Source organism: Echinops telfairi, unplaced genomic scaffold (assembly GCF_000313985.2).
Source record: "Echinops telfairi isolate 266 unplaced genomic scaffold, ASM31398v2 ScPeMD7_1713;HRSCAF=2227, whole genome shotgun sequence".
In the NCBI taxonomy this organism is placed as follows: domain Eukaryota; kingdom Metazoa; phylum Chordata; class Mammalia; order Afrosoricida; family Tenrecidae; genus Echinops; species Echinops telfairi.
In genome coordinates this window covers 17,124,469-17,144,811 of record NW_022105611.1, presented here as the reverse complement: position 1 = coordinate 17,144,811, position 20,343 = coordinate 17,124,469, and the positions used below count along the sequence as shown (strand labels likewise).

The following is a 20,343-nucleotide window of genomic DNA, read 5'->3' as shown; positions in this document are numbered from 1 at the left end:
CCCCAGGACGCCCACACCTGGGCTGGAAGATGCACAACCAGAATGCTCCTTAGAGGTGAGGATGGCAAGACTTCATCTCCAGGACTTTGGACATGTTCTTTGGGAAAGGACGTCATGCTTGGTCAAGTAGAGAGACAGTGGACAAGAGGAAGCCCTTAAACGAGACAGACCGGCAGACACAGTGGCTCCAACAAAGGGCCCCAACATAACAGGAATCGTGAGGCCGGCGCAGGAGTGGGCAGTATTCTGCGCCGTTGTCCACAGGGTCGCTGTGAGTGGAAGCCGACTCCCCGGTACCCAACAAGGCTCTTTCTAATGATTGAACGTAGTTTTGGGGGGTGTTTTCTGTTTCTAATGCCGGACACTTAAAAATCATGATGAACTTCTCAGGCAATAAATATTTGTGCACTTCTCAGATTATTTCTTGAGGGCCAATTCCTCCTAGTGGAATTGACGGATTAAACGACTAGCACATGGCTAAGGCTTTTGAAGTCCTTTGCCAAACACTCCTCCTGGGAAATTGGAATATTTTCATCCCAGTCGACAGTTTATGAGAGTTCTTATTTTCTCCATCTTTAATGAACCGCACGCAGGTTATTGGTATTTGCAAATACACATTTGCTGCGCCCATTAATTTAATGTATATACGTGTGTGTGTGTGTGTGTGTGTGTGTGTGTGTGTGTGTGTATTTAGCTTGCTGAAGCAGTTACATAATCTGTCAACTGGAGCAAGGGGTTGGAGTCTAGCCTGTCAATCAGGTCATAGTCAATGATCCCTCTGTGTGGGGATGATCTTCTCCTGAGGATTCTGGGAACTCCTGTCTTCCTCCCTGGAGGCAGGACACACACTCTCTCTGCTTCACCTTCCTGTTGACAAGCCACATGGAGCCACGCTGATGACAGCCAGAGCCCTGGAGCTGGAGGAGCCACGTGGAGGCCCTTGCCAGCGCTGAGATGCTCCCACCGTCACTGGATCCACAAGACTTTCCACCCACTGGCCTGTGAACTTCCACTGCATGTTTGCGTTAGTTTAAAGAGGAATTTATAGGCTGGTATGGGACAGATGGGCTAATAACGGACTTAAGGACTTGATCTGGACTGGGCTGTTTTCTCAAGATACAATTGCTCTTTGATATAAAGCTCTCTCACACACGAGTGTCTCTGGATTTGCCTCTCTAGTCAGTCCGGACTAACACAGAGGGCACCTCTGAGCTGGAACTCTGGGGGGAGCTGAAGAGAAGTTGGCAGTTGCAAGGGTTGCTGTGTCGGGGTGTCCACCACCCCAGCTGTGAAGAAGGAGTGGGGTCTCCAGCACACAGACAGGTGGGATTGGAGAACGTGGGGCAGGAGGGAGAGGGGGTCAATGCCCTGCCCTCCAGCCTTTGCCTCAGAGGCCCCCTCCAGTCCCACAGTGTGCACAGCTTCACCTTCACACCCACCCAGGGGTGCCTGTCCTCTCCCTCATCCCACAGCCATGCCCCCTCCAAGAAAGGCCTTCTTTGCACACACATCTCTTCCCCCACCCCCGGCCCAGCCCCCTGCCCCGGGCTCTTCTTCCAAGTTCAGCCTTGTTCACTGGGGGTCTCTGGCCCCTGGGACCAGTGCCCTCGCTCCAGCTGGCAGCGTTGGAAGCTCAGGGCGGGTGGGCTTGTCAGAGGCAGGGTGTCAGCCAAGCAGCAGATGGCTGCAGCAAGGACAGAGACAGCCTCCCCGGAGGGCAGTGTGACAAGGTCAAGGACAGCAGGGCCTGGGACAGAGTCTGGAGAGCACCATTTAGAGATGGCCCTGGGAGGGCAGCACGCCAGTTACCTGAGGAGTAACCCAAGGGGAAGGGCATTGATGCCAGGGAGAGAGCCGAGGAGAACATGGGCAAAGGGGGGGTCTCTGCAGGGGGCTGCAGCTGCAGGACGGGCTGAGTGCATGGCCACAGGGAGGCTTAGCGCATGGTTACAGGGAGGCTTAGCGAGAAGAATGAGGGTGCTGGCAGTCAGACTTTAGCGAGAAGTTTGCCTAGGGAGGGTAGCAGGAGGGAAACTAGCCTGAGATGTTGTTAACAATGAGTCAGGAGTCCCGGTAGTACTGCAGGTTAGGCACTGGGCCACTAACCAAAAAAGTGGGAGGTTCGAGCCCCCGAGTCTTCCCACAGGAGAAAGATGAGACTGTCTGTGGTCCGAAGGACGAATAGTCTTGGAAACCCGATATAACGTCACCATGAGCCAGAACCCCCGCACGCGCGCAATGGCGGGGAGTTGGTCTGTCTGCTGGTGATGTCGGGGCAGGGTGTAGGCTGGCATTGAGTTATGCACGGGGCAGGTGGTTCAAATCCACCAGCCACTCTGCAGGAGAAAGATGTGGGGCTCCACACCTAGAAAGACCCAGTCTCAGGAACCTGGAGGGACAGGGCCACCCTGTCCTGTCAGGACACTCTGGGCTGTCATTGCCTCAGCCGCAGTGAGCTGATTTTCAAGATGGCCAAGACTGTGGACAGCTGAGGTCGGAGAGGTGAACCAAGAGGGAGAGACTGAAGGTAGAGGAGAGAGAGAGAGAGTGTGTGTGTGTGTGTGTGTTAAGGGGGAGGACCAGGGGCCGGAGGGTGGGGGAGGGCCAACAGCAGTGCCCCTGAGCCTGAGAGAGGAGCGTGGAGCTACAGGGAACAGACGCACCTCTTTCTCTGTACTGGGAGCCAGCGGCCAGGTTCCTGAGGGCAAGGGGACAGAGCCTTGTGACAGGAGCCCCAATGACGGCGGAGGCCCCAAGGTTCAGGGGGCCCATGCCAGAGCTTCATCACCGAATAACTGCCCCACTCCCCACCCCCTAAGTCTCGGATGGTCAATCAGGAGAGGAAAGGGCAGGGCTCACGCAGACACGATGACGCGGACTCACTGCAGCCAGGAGGCAAGCAGACCACACAGGGTCTTCAGAATCATCTTTTAATACATTCACGTGGGTTATACAGAGAGCTGGTCCGGGGCGCAGGCTGTGGCCTGGCTCCGGCAGGTGAGAGCAGCATTGTGTAGTGTTTGTGGCGGTCACCTCCTCCGCCAGGCCTGCGGCAGCATGTCCGTGGGAGTGAGCACCTGCAGGCTGGAGACCAGAGGCGGCCAGGGCTGCCTGGGCGTGAGGGAGGAGGGCGGAAGGCCGACAACCCGGGGCAGGAGTTGGGGAGGGGGGCGGGAAGGGGGATGCCCACCGATTTTTCAAGGGGGAAAATGCCCCCATGACGAGCACAGAGAATTTGGATCCAACATGACAAGGGTTTTCAGCACTCTATCTGGAGTTCACGGAACCCCAGGGGCTCCCGACTGGACCAATAAGCAACATCTCGATAGATGGCAGAGGAATGGAAACAGCAGCCCGGGAATCGAATGGCGTGTTGTATCGGGCCAATCTGTAGCCAGACCCCTTTCCGAAAGCATTGGAAAACAAAGACCATGTCCCTGCTCTGAGTCATGGTCTTTCCCCTGTGCCCAGGAGCCGGTCGGCACAAACTGTGAAGCACTTGATGGCCTGCGGCAAGGCTGGCGGTTTGAACCCACCCGGGAGCTCCAGGGAGAAAAGCGCTGGCAACCTGCTTCCATCAAGAGTTGCGGTCAGGAAAGCCCCCTACGCCATCCTCCTCGGCCACACCAGGTCACTACAGCCCCGATGGCGACAGTGAAGACATACGCCCGCAAAAGTGGCACAAGGCACGAGGAGGCGCAGAGGAGAATTTTAGGACCGTGGACAGATCAGGCCACACTGGGACTGTGGCTTGGGCGAAGAATACTACACTCGCTGTGGACTTCCGGGAGCACAAATAACGCTCTCTTGGTAGAAGCACAGCCTGAGTCCTCCTTAGGAGTGAGAAGGGCAAGCTTTCGTCTTGCTTAACTTTGAACGTGGCAACAGGAGAGGCTCCCCCCCACCCACACCTCCCGCCCCCCCAAAGGCGGCTATCATTCTTGGTGAAGCAGAGGGTGGGCTGGAGGGAGCCCCTCAGTGCGATGGGCTAGCGCAGCAACCGTGAGCACAGTGTGGAGGCGCTGGTGAGGATGGAGCGGGCGCAGGCGGCACCGCGGGGCAGAGCTCAGGGCGCAGCTCTCAACCACACCACCCATGATAGCTGAACGGGGAGAGATCCGCCCGCATCTCCCTGCCCACGGGCAGTCTGCGCACTTTTCACAAGCCCTGCCCCTGACTCGGGCGTGGGCGGCTCTGCGCTGGTCCTCGTCTCCTCTCAAGCCTCTGCGTCCCTGTCTGCGCAATGGGGAGGCTGAACGCAGTGGCCTCCCATTCTGGCTGTGATCAGTGGAGGCAGAGGGAAGCAGAGTCCGGGCACAGGAAAGAGAACCTAAACCGAAGAAGGGAAGGAGTGAGACGGGGGCTGGCAGGAGAGAGGGAGGACGGGGAGGAGCGGTGGGTCTGAGCAGGACAGGAAGCTCCCAGGCCTGGCCGGGGCACCGTGGGGCCCACCTCCTGTCTACCGCAGCCTGCAGCCCCGTCTGCATGGGCAGTGGGGAAGCACCACCTCTGTGCTCAGAAGATTGGGTGTTTGGAGATCAGCCATGGTCTTTCTTGGCTGTAAGGTGCTGGATGGAGACTTCCAGAGCCTCACTTTCCTCTTTGTGAAATGGGATGACAGACGAACCTCAGAGTTTCCCCGAGGAAGGCTGGGCCTGCATCTACAGCTGCCCAGCCTAGTACAACAGAGCCGGGTGGCTCAGGCCCCAGATCCTGGCTCCCCAGCCAGAGTGGGGTGATGCTAGGGGGGGCCAGGGCAGCAGGTGGGTGGTCAGTGTGTGCAATGTGAGCGTTCTGGGAGAGAACAAGCCTGTCCAGAGTCTGAAGCGGAATGTCCAGGCCTGGGCTCAAGTCCAGGTGACAGACCGCCTCTTAACCAAACCCTGATGACATGGCCACAGCCCATATGCAGGCACTGGACACTACACTTTCATCCGGCCACAGCGCTTCGTTTTCCAGAGAAGCTGGGAGTCATCATCAGACAATGTGAGAATCTGCTTGGGAATGAATGGTTTGGACAAACTCTCCTGGTCCTGCCCCTCCCTGGTCCTCCACGGCACCAGCTGGGGCTGCAGAACCATGGAGCTGCATCCCAGGGGTGGGGTGGGGGGTGCATACACCATAGCCCTGAGAAGCAGGAGAGCCCCTGACCAAACTCTTGGAGTGGGAGTGGCCTGGGGGCAGGGATTCGGTCTTCAACAGTGTGCTCTGGGCCCAGAGTGTACCACAGATGCTTAGCCAAGACTTGACTTGCTGGTCATGTGGACAAACAGTATTTTCTTCCGACATGCCCAACTCGGGACTTCTGAGGCAGGGCCACATCTGTGACTTGTGAAGGGAGCCACCCCCCAGTGCAGCCGCACAGGACATAGGGCTTTGGAGTGAGACCACGGTTCTTGCCCTTGGCTCGCTGTGTGACTTTGACTCAGTCCCCATCCTTCCCGGTGCCTCCGGCTCGCTGGCTGACCTGGTGGAGACTCCGGCTGGGCTGTTCCATTGTCCCTGGCTTCCCTAGGCTTTGTACCGCTGGCTGAACTTCTGCCGGCGGAAGCAGTAGCAGGCAGCCAGCGTGGAGAGGATGAGGGCCGAGACCAGCACAAAGATGAGGATAAGGATGAGGCTGGTGTTCTTGAGCTCGCCCTGCTCACAGTCCTCCGGGCGCACGTGGCTCAGGAAGACCTCCTCCTGCGAGCCGAAGCGGCAGGTCAGGTCCTGAGTGGCGTCCACATCCACGCGGCCCTGGTGCAGCTGGGCTGCCAGCCAGCCATTGCCACAGCAGCTAAGTGGGTTTCCCTGCAGGTAGAGGCGCCGGAGGCTGGTCTCTAAGCCACCCATGGCACTGCCCGGCAGGAGGCTGAAGCTGTTATTCCTCAGGTCCAGCACCTCCAGGGGCACCGCCCGGGTCCAGGCAGGTAAGTGGCTGAGGTGGTTCTCAGCGAGATTGAGCTGTTTGAGGCAGCGGAAACAGGGCAGGTCCACCCGCAGGACGGCCAGCCCGTTGCCCTGCAGCTCTAAGACCTCCAAGGAGCCTTCCAGGCCTGCCAAGGCGCCCTTGGCCACCTCCAGTCCCGGGTTGCCAGAGACATGCAGCTCAGTAAGTGGTGTGTGGAGGAAGGTACCAGTCCGGAGCATCTCGATCTCATTATCCACTAGGTTCAGGACACGGAGGGAGGACATACCTGAGAAGACCACACAGCCTGAGGGGCCAGGTTCCCGGGGCCCCCCACAGGGGCGGACTTGGTTCCCCTGCAAGCTGAGTCTCCTCAGGCTGGCCAGGCCAGCAAAGGTGTATGGGGGCAGGTCCCGTAAGACATTGGCCTGCAGAAGCAGGGCCCGCAGGTTCCCCAGGGTTCTAGCGCCCAGCTCCAGAGCCTGCAAGACATTGTGGCTTAGGTCCAGGTGCACCAGGCAGGGCAAGGCGCCCACTCGCTGCGTCTGGAAGGCCCGCAGACAGTTTCGACTGAGGTTCAGGAAGCGCAAGGAGGTCAGGGGTTCCAGAAAGCTCTCGGGGACCTGCTCGATCTCATTGTAACTCAAGTCGAGGTTCAGCAGCTGGGAAGGCGGGTGGGTGCTGGTGTTCCAGCTGGGGCCCGAGGCCGGCAGCACTGACCAGCCCTGGGCCGACGCAGGCGTGCCCTCACTGCCCGGCGCTGGTCCCACGGGGAGCCGGATGAGGTTGTTGGACACGTTCAGGTAGGTGAGCCGGGGGAGTGCAGCCAGCTCAGGGAGGTGGAGCAGCTTGTTCTCTCGCAGGTCCAGCCAGGTGAGCTGGTACTCTCCCTGCGGCCTGGGGGCCGTCTGGAAGACCTCGATGCTGTTGCAGCTCAGGTCCAGCACCCGCAGCTGCTGGAGACTGAAGTCGGAGATGCAGGTGAGGGAATTCCGAGAGAGGTTGAGCTGCACCAGGTGGGGCAGGGCCTCAAAGGCACCCTCCTCGATGTCCATCAGCACATTGCTGTGCAGGTCCAGGCGCTGGAGCGCAGGCAGGCCCCGGAAGGTGTGGCGGGTCAGGCGCGTCAGGCTGTTCGCAGCCAGCGAGAGGGTGTGCAAGGCGGGAGCCTCCTCCAGCAGCCGCTCCACCAGGCCACTGAACAGGCTGTTTCCAGACAGGTCCAAGGAGGCCACGTAAGGCAGGGGGCCCAGCCCAGTGCTCAGGGCAAGGCGGTTGTGAGCCAGGCTGAGGTATTCCAGGTGGGGCAGGGCCTGGAAGACGTCAGGCTGCAGGGAGCTGATCTCGTTGGAGCTCAGATCCAGGCAGCGGAGGGCCTTGTAGAAGCCCAGGGGCGTGGCCACAATACTCTGCAGTTGGTTTCTAGACAGATCGAGGGTCTGGATGTCCAGCGGCAGCAATGAGGGCACCTGGGACAGGCCAAGGCCCTGGCACAAGACTTTCTTGTCTACCTAGAAAGAGGGCCAGGGAGAGGGGTGTAGCAGCTGACATTGGGGTGTGTGGTGGGGGCAGAACTAGCCATATCCATCCCCGCCCCACTCTTCCAGATTTGGCTGGGCTTCTCCCTTGGGCTCCCAGAATGCTCCACTTCCCTCCACCCCAGCCTAGTCGGTCCGCTTCTGGTGAGCCTGCCACCCCCCTCCACCCCAAACCCCGCCCACCACCACCACCACCACCACCACCACCACCGCACCTGGCACCCGGCACAGCACTGAGCATAAAGGAAGGATTCTGAGGAAGTGTGACAGCTAGAGAGGTGAACTATAAGGACAGACAAACGAACAGACCCCTGTAGCGGTTATCTCACTTGATAGCACGCCCAGGATTCCCTGGATGACCCAGAGGCATGAGGGCCAGGCTGCGACCCAGGCCTCCTAACCAACTTCCTCCTGGGTGCCCGCTAGGGGCTCCGAGTTTAATGCTCCCTCTGGCACTGGCCTGGAAACTGCTTTGGGAAATGGGGGCTCATAGAGCGTAATGAGTACCCAGGGGCAATCTCTATGTTGCGCTCCCCGTTCAATGTCACGGTGGACGCCCATGGATGGTGGTGATGGAACAGCCAAACGCCACCCCTCTCACCTGGATGCCTCGGTCAGGTACCTCGCATACGTGTGGCACCTAGGAATGTCATTCCACCGCCATCGGATGTCCCTGTGGACTTGCTCTCTGCCTATGTGCCCTCCTGGAACCCCCTCGCAGGCAGGCGTCTGCTTGGGAAGCAGTGAGGAAATGTTCCCAAAGAGGAAAAGAGCCCTCTCAGCCCTGTCACCAAGTCTGATTGCGGCGACTCTGCCTCCGCTCTCCTCCTAGCCTCATTCCACGGGGCAGTGCTCCCAGCTGCCTTCCTCACCAATGCGCCCCAGATGTGACCTCCTTTCTGTCACTGCTGCCCGCCCCCACACCCGCCAGCTGCCTCGATTCCCATGGCCTGGTCCAGCATCGGCCCTGGGAAGGGGCGGGGGCAGAGCAAAAGATGGCCAGGACCCCAATCCCTTGGTGACAGGACTGTAATCGTGCTCTGTGACCTTAAACCAGTTGCCACCAAATCAGTTCTGACTCATGGAGACCCCACATGTGGCAGAGTGGAACTCTGACCAGAGAGCTTTCCATGCTGGTTTCTTTTTCCCAAAGCCGACCGCCCGGCCTTTCTTCTGTGGCACTTTTGCGTGGACTCACCCATCCAACCATTCGGGAAGGAGCCAAGCATGTAACTGTTTGCCCTGCCAGGGGCTCTCCAGGCACAGGAGCACTCTGGTTCTGATCTGGAGGGTCACTTGGCACCTGCCATTCCATTTGGCACTTCCAGGCCTAGGGTCTCAGTGGATCCCCCCAACAGCCTGTCCTGAAGACCCCCTTTATGTACAGACACTCTGGTTCAGAGAGGGGGGCTGGGGAGGCTCCAGGATCACCTAGCCCATGAGAGCAGAGCAGGGGTTTGAACCCAGGCCTGCTAATAAGCAAAGGCCCCACTCTCGTCCTTTACTATAAGTGGCTCCTCATGCCAAAATCCTTGATGTGCAAATGCAAGTCCTCCTGTGGGCTGGTCTCGGCTTTCAGGACACCCAGACTTTCCTGGGGAATGGTCTGGTCCTACAGCCACCCGGCACAGGCCCTCTCCTGCCCCATTGGGCCCTCTTTCAGCATAGCCTTCCTGATCATCAGGCTGGCTGGGGGCCCCCACTGGTGCCCACCTTCCCTGTACTTCCTCTTGCCTAGCTTTGTCCCCTGAATTGTGACCCTTTGTGTGTGGCAGTGAATTTAGGGCTAGGTGGTTTAATCTATGCAACATCTTGTACCTGGGCGCAGGAGCGGTTGGCTGCTTTTTTTTTTTTTAACGAATGGATAGAAGACAGACGTGGAGATTTAAGGAAGGGCTTGATCGAGCCCCTCTGAGAGGAAGGAAAGGGAGGATGCGTACGCATACTCAGCCAGAGTCGAAGATGAGTTAGTGCCAATGGGGTGCCACCTTCCCACTGCCCGGATAGGAAGGCTGAGGCCCAAGGAGAGCAGCGACGTGCCCACCGGCACAGTGAGTCAGTGGCTGAGCCGGCGGGGTGGGAACACAGCCTCAGTACTCCCTGCCTGGTCCCAGCTCTGAGGGGCCCCAGGTGAGTCGGGCAAGGGAGGGAGACAACCCCCACCCCATCCCTCATGCCCTCCGGCTTCCGTGTGGCTCTTCCTATTGCCTGTAGAACAGGGACAGGCCCTGCCACCTCTGGGGGACATTGCTTCATGAGACCCCACGGGACCCAGGATGTCCTTGCAGTTAGGCCTCATGCTGACTGGCAACCTACCCTGGCTACCTTGCCTATCCTGCCTGGTTCCTAGCCCCTTCCTCCCTCACACTCTCTGTCTTCTGCAGCCTCTAGACCCAGCCTCATCGGCCCTACCTTCAGCTCCCTGGGGGACCCTGGCTCACAGGAGAAACCAGGGAAGCAACACAAAGAGCTCTTACAGTGGGAACCAGCTCCATGCGCACAGCCTCCTGACCTCACTGGGTCCTCGGCATTATTTGCCCCCACCCCCCACCCCTCAGAGGAAACTGAGGCTCAGGGAGCAGGGCAGATCAGACAGACAGGGTTCCAGCCCACCTGTGGTGAGTTCCTCTGCTGATTGGGCAAGCTGAGTTCTAGCCCCCGGGCCCCCAGCTCTGCACAGCCAATAACAGCAGGCCCCACTTACAGGTCGCTGACCATGTGTGTTGGGGCAGGACTGTGCTATGTTTCCTAGCTGATCCACAGCCCCAAGGTATCTCTGGGGGCTCAAAGACCTGAGAATTGAGCTAGGACACAAAGCTGGCCGAGTCAAGAGCCAAAAAAAAGACCCCGCTCTAGAGGTCCAGAGGGATTTGCATGGAGCTCCCCCGCCATCCAGCCTAGGAAGGAGCTTTAGGCCAGTGCAGCTCTGAGAATCTCATTTCCTGTGCCTCTGCCCTCCCTGACCTCCAAGGTCCAGCCCTGACTGACCAACAGTGGGGAGGTAGTTCTTGGGGAGTAGTTCAGGTGACTAGAGTCCAATATCAACCCACTACTTCTAGAGAAATAACCCTGTTCAAGTCTCCTATCCTCTCAAGCTTTTGTAAAACAGGAATAGGGGAGAATGCGATAGGAAAATATTCTAGTAGGTGTTCATTAAATGCAGGGTACCTTCCCTGACTTCTCTAACTTTGGAGGGCAGGGGCTGGGGCTGTGGGACAGGTGGGGTGGGAGGGAGAGAGGCTCAAGGCAGCCTGGGCAGGGCTTCTTACCATTTTGCAGGGCAGCTTCTCCCGGCGTTGGGAGGTGGCCAGGCTCAGGGTCATCGTGGCCAGGAGCAGCAGGATCTGGTAGCTCATGGCTCTAGGTGGGGAAGGGAAGGGAACATATAAGACTCCTGCCTCCCTCCCTCTGCAGGCCCCCAAGCCCCCCACCCCTGGAATGTGCCTGCCCTCAGGGGACCCCAGACCACTCCATTCCAAACAGCAGGAATCAAGGTGTCTGTGGGTGGGATATGGCGCTGCAGCCCATCCCCATTGAAATTGAATCCATGCCGACTCAGGACAACCCTACAGGACGGTGTCAAACTGCCCCTGTGAGTTTCCAAAATGTTAACTGTTTATGGGAGTAGAAAGCCCTGTGTCTGTCTCTCTGTCTATCTCTCTGGTAGTCAGCAGTTTTGAACTGACGACTTCCTTACCACCACACCACCAGGGCTCTCCAAATGCCAGGCCTAGGAGCTGGGGCCTTGCTCAAGGGCCGGGGAGAGTTTGAGCCCAGGGTGACTTGGTCAGATGTAGATGTTCACCAGACCTCCTCTGGGGGAAGACAGCCTCAGGGGAGAGGGGTGTGAGCAAGAGGAAGGGCGACCCTGAAGGCTTCCCAGACCATGCTCAGGGATGGGAGGCTGGGCTCGGGCTCCATTTCTACCCAGCTACAAGTAGGTTCCCTGAAGGGCACCCCCACCCGCCTTGCCTAGCCCCTGGGGCCCCACAAGAATCCCTTACTCTCCCCCAGGGGACTGTGAGTTTGCTCCATTTCTTTTGATTCTCAGCGTCTCTGGGCCCCTGCCATTGTTCGAGGGCTAGGTCCGGGGCCTGGACAGGAAGCCCCACCCTGCCCCCAGCCCCTGTGGCCTTCCCAGGCAGCTAGCTGCCAGACCTACACTTTCACTGGAGCAGCTGCCAGCTCAGGAAGGGCAGGCTTGCTGGGCCTAGCCGAGGTGGCAGGTGGAAGGAGGAAGGGCATCTCAGAGACCAGCAGGGCCATGGGCCTGTGCCCCTAGTTGCTCTGTCCTCCTTCACAGGGGGACCAGGGCCAGGTGAGAAGAATGCACAGATCAGTCCACAGCTTCCCTTGTTTATCCATCCATCCATCCATCCACCCACCCACCCACCATCCACGGCTTTGCTGACTGCCTCCTCATGCCCTGCTCTGTCCTGGGAACCCAGGACAGCGGTCAGTGCACAGACCTGGTCGTGGTCATGATATGCAGAAGGGGCACAGCAAGCTGCTCAAGAGCACTAGGCTAGAGTCACTCATCCCTGTCTTTTTTGCGTCCTCTACTGAGCTGGACTGTGACCCATATACCACTTCTCTGAGCCCGGTTTCCCTTCCAAGGTTAAGGTTAGGCTCACCAAGTTTTATTGAGGATCAAATGAGATACATCACCTCTAAAAAACAAACTCACTGCCGACTCATAGTGCCCTTAATAGGCCAGGGGTAGAACCACCCCGTCGGTTTCTGAGACTGTCATTCTTTACAGGAGTGAAAAAGCCTGAGTCTTTCTCCCGAGGAGCAGCTGGTGGTTTGGAACTGCTGGCCTTGCAGTTATCAATCAGTCCAACAAGGTAGCTCCCAAAAGTTCATGGGAAATCGGAATGAAAAGAGAGTGGGATTTTTCCATGAGCTTTTTGAAGCCTCATCGGAGGCTGTGGAAGCACATTCGGCTCTGGATATTTTCCACTGACCCCTCACCACCGCTCAGTAACTTCCTCCTGTTAATTCTGTTACAGATGAGGAAACCAAGGCTCAGAGAGAGTTCAGAACACGCCCAAAGTCACACCGCTAGCAAGCAGCAGGCCCCCAGGAGTGTGGCCTCCACCTCTCCAGGATACGGGTCCCACAGCAGGTGCTCAGCGAGCAGGGGCTGAACTGTTGCTGGTGGAGGAGCCAGGCAAGAGTGGCTGTTTTTGAAGATGCATTTACAGGGCCTCTGTGGGCTGTGCCTTTGACTTTTTAAGAAGATGGGAAGTAAGCCGTGAGGAGAACTTTTAAGTGGAGACAATGGTTCTGAGGCCCTCTCTTGCTCACACACAAAGGCTACAGGGGTCCACTAAGCCCTGCTCCCTGTAGAGGAAGCAAAACAGACCGTCTGAATGGGTGACTCGGAGTCTGGGGCTCTATACATACCTGCTTTACAGGATGGGTTTTCTTGTGCAATTTTATTTGATTGTTTAAAAAGCCAAAGAACTTAGCCCATTTCAAAGCGGGTAGAACTGGATGAAAATCCCCGCGGGGACCTTCGAAGCCCTTGGGAGCAAGCCTTGCTCGGTCGACCAGCAGCCTTCTCCCCTGCCCTGGGTTCTGGATGCCTTCAGTTCTCTGAGCACCTTCAGGCTGCCCCAAACATTCACTTCCTCTCCTCCTCTTTCAGGTCTCAGCTGAGAGCTACCTCCTCCAAGAAGCCCTCCCTGCTTCCCCCAATCTGGACTTCGAATGGCCTTTCCTCCAGGCTCCCACAGGCAGTGCGCCTCCCCAGTGAGCACCACCAAGGGCAGAACCCTTCCGGCAAAGGGGATCACTCTCCTCTGAGACCTCCCTCACAGCAAGGGCAGCAGGAGCCAGTGGCATTGGGATTGGCATTGGGAGTCTGGGTGATACGGTGACACTGCAAGAACAGTTCTTATCCCTGATTCTCTCTTCACCTCCCTGCCACAGTCCCGGCCCTTCCTGCAAAAGACCCCAGACCCACCTGTTCCCTCCACAGCCCCAGGTACCACCTGGGCCCCTAATCCGACACCTGCCCGCCAGTTTATCCTTCTGCTTCTACCCGGACTCTCATAATAGGATCTCTGCAGACCAGCCAAAAGTCATAAAATCACAGATCAGATCATGAATCTCTACTTCCCATCTCTCTTAAAAAGGCACCCAGGTGGTACCCATCTTCTCTCGGACGCCATCCACCCTCTCCCATCCTTCTGCCTTTCCTCAAACACGGGAGGTCCATCCTGGCTGCAGGGCCTTTGCCCGCGCTGTCCCTCTCTGCCTGGACTGCTCTTCCTCGGATTGTCAGTGATTTGACTGCTCTCTTAACCTCTGTCACGACCTGATCATTCACTTTTAAAGCTACAGAGCTGGGCACAGTGTGCAGGGGTCACTAAACATCTAAGGAGTGAGTATTAAAGTGGGGTGGGCGAGTAGGAACTAGAAAAAGGATTGGGGAGGGGGGTATTTCTGAGTCTAGAGCAGAAGTCACCAAAAGAGGCCTTTACTTTCTTTCCTGAGCCTGCTAAACTTCACCCCGAGTCGCGCCCAACACGAACATCTGTGGGTCCTGAAGGGACCACATCTGCTGGTGGGGGGAGGCGGGGTACTCTGCCCTGGTAGCTGATGGGCCCATCCGAGGTGCCTAGGACAAGGTGTGCAGCCTATAAAGCCCCCTCTCTTTCAGTGTCTCCACCACACCAGCCCAAGTCTCTCTCCAAAACCACCCCGATAATGATCCCCCCACCTGTACACAGGGGTCCACACCCACACACACTCACAGAAAGACTCTAGTAGGGCAGGTCTCTGGGGAGCTTCCTCTCCCTCCTCTCAGCCCCTATCAGCTTACTGGCAGAGCAAGGTTCTGGGAGGGCTGCCGTGAATCACTACGGGCAAGTCCCACTCTGGAAATCTGTGCATCCCACAGGGGAATTAGACCTTAGCCCAAAGGAATGTGGCTGTGATGGCGGAATGTCAGGCAGCTCCCAGTGGGGGTGGGGGTCCTGCACATCTTACCACCCATAAAGAAGGCTGGCCACAGGGCCTCTGCCAGAGGCAGGGGAGCCCCTCCTTCCATCAGAATGGGGCTATGGGCTGGGAAGCCCCAGGCCCCTAGGGACCTGGAATAAAATCGCAGTCTGCCCTTCACTGGCTGGGTGTGCTGGGGCACAACTCCCCCTTTGGGCCACAGCTTGCCCATCTGTCAAATGGGAACTGCCAACCAGCCCCTTCGCAGGGAAAATCCGCCGAGACAGGAGTCTTGGGGACCCGTGGGGCAGAGGGATGGTCAACCCCACGGGGAGTGTTGGGGAACCGTTGGGGGTGTGTGTGTATGGGGTCTCCCCGATGCTTCCCAGGGCCGCCCTCGTCCAGCTCCACGCCCTGGTACGCCAGAGGGGCGTCGGTGCCCCGAGGGGTGGGCCAGCCTCGCCCGCTGGGCGGCTCCTACCTGGCTCAGCGCAGCGGCCGCTCCTCTCCCCCGCGACCCCGGAACATTTTGCGCAAACGCGTCCCCAGGTCCCACCCGGCGCCAGACCCCGCGGTCCCGGCCGGCCGGAGAAGGCGCACTGCCGCTCCGCTGCCCCAGGGAGCGGGACCCGCGAGGGGGCGGCCGCGGCTTCGATTTAAATGCCTCTCCCGCCGGCCCGCCCCGCCACGCCCCCTCCTGCCGGCCCGCGGGGTCCTAGCGCCCGCCGGCGCGCTCCGCGTGCCGCCCTGGATCCGGAACTGGCGCGCGGGATGGAGCGTCGTCTGCGCGCTGGGGCCGAGGGGGCGGCATGAAAGGGCCGGGGTGCGGGAGAGGTCGGAAAGGAAGCGCGGGGGAGCGAGCCGGGCCCGACCGCTGCACGTGCAGGTCGCGACCCCGCGGGGGGTCGCTCTGGGAGCCCCGGGTCCAGAGGAAATTCGGCCTGGCCCCGATCTCCCCGCTGCCGGCGCCCCCGCACTTAAGGGGCGGGGCCGGGAGGCCGTGGGGGGCACAGGGGAGGTGGTGGCACGGCCGAATGCGGAAGGAAATGACCCTTCCCTGGCCCTGGGGTAGCCGTGGAGGGGGTTCCCCCCGCACTGCACCTCGGCCTTCCCTCCTGGTGCGTCCAAGCAAGTCACTTCCTCCCTCCGTACAGGCTTAGTGTCCGCACGCGCCCTCCGCCTCCATCTCCCGGTCCCCTAACCCCTAACCCATCGGCCATCCGGTCACTCCTCACTCACAGCGACCAGGACAATGGAGAACAGCCCCGTAGGTTTCCGAGACTGCTAACCGTTTTCCTGGGGTAGAATACACCATCTTTCCTTCCTGGAGCGGCTGGTGGTTTCGATCTGCTAACCTTGAGGTTAGTAGCCCAACTGGTCACTCACTGGCTATGCCACCAGGACTCATTTCTGAGCCCCTAAAAGACGCTGCAAAACCATAACGCTCCATCAAAACCCCCTGTTTTCAGATGGGAAAACGGAGGCAGTGAATTGAATCCGAGTACAATCCAGAAGCCTCCATTTACAGATGAGGAAACTGAGGTTCAGGAAGGGGAATGACATTCAAAGTCACAAAGAGGCCAGGCCAGTCTGGGTGCCTTTCTCAGGCACCTGAGTGTTTGGAAGTGCTGTGAGACTAGGAGGGAGGGTGGCTTCATTACCTTCTTCATCAGGGGAGGAAGCAAGTCTCCAAAGCCATCACCTCTTATATCTGCCTTGGGCCCACCCACTTCCAGGTTCCCTGGCCCCCTGGGTGTGGGCCTGAGGATGGGCATGCCGGGGACAAGGCAGACCACTGTTAACTTCCAGATGATTCTCAGGAAAGAAAGTTTACCTTCCACGTCTTCCTCTCCCACCAGCCCTGAGAGGAAGTGTCCCCATTTGTCAGGTGGAAAAGTGACCACTCAAGCCATGTGGGAAATCAGAGTAGAGTAGGAATTAAACACCAGATTCCCCGACATCTAGATGACCCATTGTCCAATTCTGGCCCATAGCGACCGACCCCATAGGTCAGTAGGGCTGCCTTGTGCAGTACCCAGGGCTTTCAGGAAGCAGGCTGCCACATCTTTCTCCAGTGGGGCAGCTGGTGGGTTTGAACCGACAACCTTTCTGTGAGCTGCTGAGCACTTAACCACTGTGTCACCAAGGCTCCTTGATGTCCGAGTGGCTCGGTTGCCTTCCATTTGCTCTGCTGTGGAGAGCTGACGGGAAATGAAGACAGCCCAAGGAGGACAAGAAGTGACAGCAGGTGGCGGGAGGACTGCCCTTGAGTTAGAGCAGGAGATCAGGGAAGGTTTCTCAGAGAAGTGGCTCTAGGTCTCCACAAAGGGATGGGAAGGAGGTTGCAGGTGAGGAGCCAGGGCAGGGCCTCTGACCGGCACCCAAACCTGCTCCTTCCCGCCCCCCCCCCCCCCCCCCCCCCCCCCACCCCCCCCCCCCCCCCCCCCCCCCCCCCCCACGAAGTAATCCATCTCTGCTCTTTGGGGTCATCCCAGCTGGCCCACCCCATGCTCTCTGGGCCCTGGTGCTCCTTCAGGTCAAATGCAACCTCAGTTTCCCTGACCTTAAAGTAGACAGCATCGTCGCTGATTCTTGGGGTTTGTGCCAGAACTCAGTATCACGGGGCGATCCTAGAGCCTGCACCGATTTCCTTGTCTAGGGGACAAGTGTCCAGGAAAGTGCTTCGCAGCGGCCCTGCAGCGCAAGCAGAAGGTGACGAAGTCGGATTCCGGCAGTTCCCGGACTTGCCTGCCCCACCCAACTCCAGGCCCAGGCCGGCAGGCTGATGCCACCTCACCCTTTCCTTCCTGGAGCAGCGGCCAAGCAGAAACCGCAGCCCAGAGCCCCACCGAGGCCGGGGTTTGTCAGCTGGAGGTGAGAGGGTTGTGGTTCGATAGGGTTCCACCTCACTCGGTGCTCAGATGGGGCCTTCACAGGAGTTTGGAGTCAGATGGGCAACCAAGCATGCCCACCCAGGGCAAGTGCTGCTCAAGACCAGGAAGCCCACAAGCTCGGCAGGCAGCCCTCTCTTCTTCTTCTTCTTCTATGACTTTGGGCAGGCCTCGGTTGTCTCCTCTGCCACGTGACGACAAACACAGCACCTGATGTCCTGGCCTGCTGTGAAGATCAATGCCACGTCGTGTTTCAAGTTCCTAGCGTCAACCCTTCAAGGCCTTGCTCAGGAACCATGGCCTCCCTTCCTGGCTGGGGAATTCACATGCTCCGTGTCTGCCTTTGTGGGTCTCCTAGTCCAAATGGGAAGCAGAACGAGCTTGCAGGCCAAGTCCAGGAGACAGCTCGGTTCGGTGACTCTGAAGGAGGAAGGGGTAGGTAGGGAGCACGCAGGGCTGGGTGAACTTAACAACCTGCATCAAGAGTGACCCTCTTTTAGAGACCGGAAAGGCCATGATTCCCCTAGCACTGTCCGGCCCCTGCTCACACACCTCCAGGGATGGGGACTTCTACACAGCCCACCCAAAGCTAGCCCAGATTCTGCAGTGGCTCTACCAATAAAGATAGGAAGCCCATCTCTTCCTGTGTCCTCAGGACTGCCATCCAGAGATATGAAAACCTTCTCGGGCCCAAGTCAGATCTTCAATCTCCCTAGCAGGGTTTCAGCTCAGGCCAGCAAGAAGCCAAGGGCGAGTGGCTCGGGAAGGCAGTGGTAGACGTGTCCTGTGTGACCTTGGACAAGTCCCTAAGCCTCTGAGTCCTGTTGGCCTCATCGAGCTGTTGATCTGAAGGCAGAAGGACCACAGCGTCCTGGATCCCTCAGAGTAGTAGTGCCTGTTGCTCTTGGCTGACCACCCACTGGGAGCCAGTCCTTCACCTCACAGGGCAGAGAAGGCACAGATTCCCATAGACATTGTGAGGAAATTGAGGCTCAGAGAGGTTAAACACTGGGCTCATGTCACACAGCTTCAGGGCTAGGAACTGAACTCAAGCTGCCTCCTGGCCCGATCTTGGTGCAAGGCACTTCTCACCTTCTACCCCTGCTCAGCACCTGTGTGGGCCCCTGGGAGTCAGGGAGTTCCCTCATCTGCCCCTGGTGGGGCCCTACCTTCTGGGGCAGCACTTTGGGATCCCCATTTCTTCCCCTGGCCTCCTAGGGTAGCTGGGTTCAGACCAGAGCAGCTATGGGCCACCTCCTGGATGGACAACAGGAGAGGATGCAGGTGTCAGCCCCAGGGAGTGTGTGAGCCCCAAAGGCATGAGTTGCTTGTGAAACAAACTCTTGTCCTCACCGTGGGATGTGCCCCTTGCTCTGAGGAATACTGGTCTGTTTAATGGGAAGGAGGACTTGCAAGTCGAGGTCTGGTGTGACAACTTTGACTTGCGTTATCTCCTCCTCCCAGCCACCCACGCAGGTGAGCCCCTTTTGCCGGCATTCACAAGGAGTCTGTGACTTGCCCAGAGCCACACAGCCAACAGGGCTGAGACCTCAGACCCCAAGATCCTCCTGGGTGGCCAGAGACTGGCCTGGCTGTTTTCTGTTCTCAACGGGTGCTCATGAGAAGCCATACCCCTCAGCTGCTTGCTCCACAGGAGGCTCCTGGTCCTGATTCTAGGGCTGAGGAATCTGGGGACCTCAGAGGGCTCTGAGGGAGAAAGGGTGGTAGGGTGATGAGTGGGGGATATGAGGTGAGAAAATTCGAGACTAGGTAAACCTGGCAGGGCGGAATCAGAAAGCATTTCCACAGTATGAGTCTGTGCTGAGCCTCGGACCGTGAAACCACAGCTCTCAGCACCTCCGGCTGCCGGGAAACTGAGAGTTTGTCTTTGAGCCACACAACTTTCCTTGCCCCATTTTAACCATTTGATGCTTAGACCCAAGACTCCTTTTCTTGTTCTATCTTCCTTTCTTGTTTTTTTTAAAAAAACAATTAAATAGTTCAATTATATTAAAACGAGTTGTGCACTCATCACCACAATCACTTTGGGAACATCTCCTTTCTTGTCCCCCTTGTCGTTAGCTCCCCATTCCCCCCAACCTCCCCCGGTGTGGTCGTTACGTGTCATCGAGTCAGTTCCGGCTCGTAGCAGTCCACATGAACAGAGTGAAACACTGCCCCTGCCCGGTCCTGCGCACCTTCACGCTCGTTGCTCTGAGCCCATTGTTGCAGCCACTGCATCGGTTCATCTCGTTGGGGGCCTTCCTCTTTTTCACTCCCCGTTCACTTGACCGAGCATGATGTCCTTCTCCAGGGACCGTCTATTCCGACAGCGTGTCCAAAGCCCGTGGTCCACAGTCTCACCATCCTTGTTGCCTATGTCTCACCATCTTTGCCTCAAAGGAGCATTCTGGCTTTACCCATTCCATGCCCCTAAGGAAAATATTAATTCGATTACTGTCTCTATAGACTCACCTGGATTTCACATACAAAACAAAACAAACACAAAGATAAACCCCAACAACAATGACTAAATAAAAGAGGAAACAAAAGCCTGATCAAAGTTTGCAACACCAGTGACTTCATCGCAAATTTTCAACAACACGAACAGTGACTATACCCGTGAACTTCTGCGGATGGAATATATAGAAATCAAACAGACGACATCTGTGGGAAGAGAGAATGAAGAAGCTCAATATCAGCAGCTAAAGGTAGGCCAGGGCCAACTGGGGGACAGACCACCAATTGCTCATATGTAACTTCAGGTTGCAGTAGAAGAAAAGAAAACAAGTCCACGAGAGCCAGAATACGACCTTGCAGCGATTCCACCTGAGTTTCGAACATCTCACAAACAGATTTGATACATTCCACATTAATGACAGAAGACTTTATGAGCTTGGGATGACATCAAGAATATCATTCATGAAGAAAGCAAAGGCCTAAGACCAACGTGTGCATAAGCAAATGTGGTAAAGAGAGCTAATGGTGCCCGGCTACCAAAAGATATAGCGTCTGGGGTCTTAAAGACTTGAAAATAAACAAGCAGCCATCCAGCTGAGAAGCATCAAAGCCC

General features: G+C 57.7%; 1 protein-coding gene across 1 annotated transcript; it reads right to left on the bottom strand.

The window, feature by feature from the left end:
• Positions 1–2,909: 2,909 nt before the first annotated feature.
• LRRC32 (leucine rich repeat containing 32) lies at positions 2,910–14,928 on the bottom strand. The gene is made up of 3 exons (XM_004708842.2): positions 14,861–14,928; positions 10,698–10,788; positions 2,910–7,401 (listed from the first exon to the last, which is right to left on the bottom strand). The coding sequence occupies exons 2-3, from the start codon at positions 10,782–10,784 to the stop codon at positions 5,512–5,514; spliced, it is 1,977 nt and encodes a 658-aa protein (XP_004708899.1). The 5' UTR covers positions 10,785–10,788; positions 14,861–14,928; the 3' UTR covers positions 2,910–5,511.
• Between the last annotated feature and the right edge of the window lie 5,415 nt (positions 14,929–20,343).

Excerpts from the sequence above, each read along its gene's own strand:
- LRRC32 (XM_004708842.2), bottom strand. The coding sequence starts at position 10,784 with ATGAGCTACCAGATCCTGCTGCTCCTGGCCACGATGACCCTGAGCCTG. Across the intron at positions 7,402-10,697 it reads AGAAGCTGCCCTGCAAAATG|GTAGACAAGAAAGTCTTGTG; the intron begins GTAAGAAGCCCT and ends CCCTCTTTCTAG.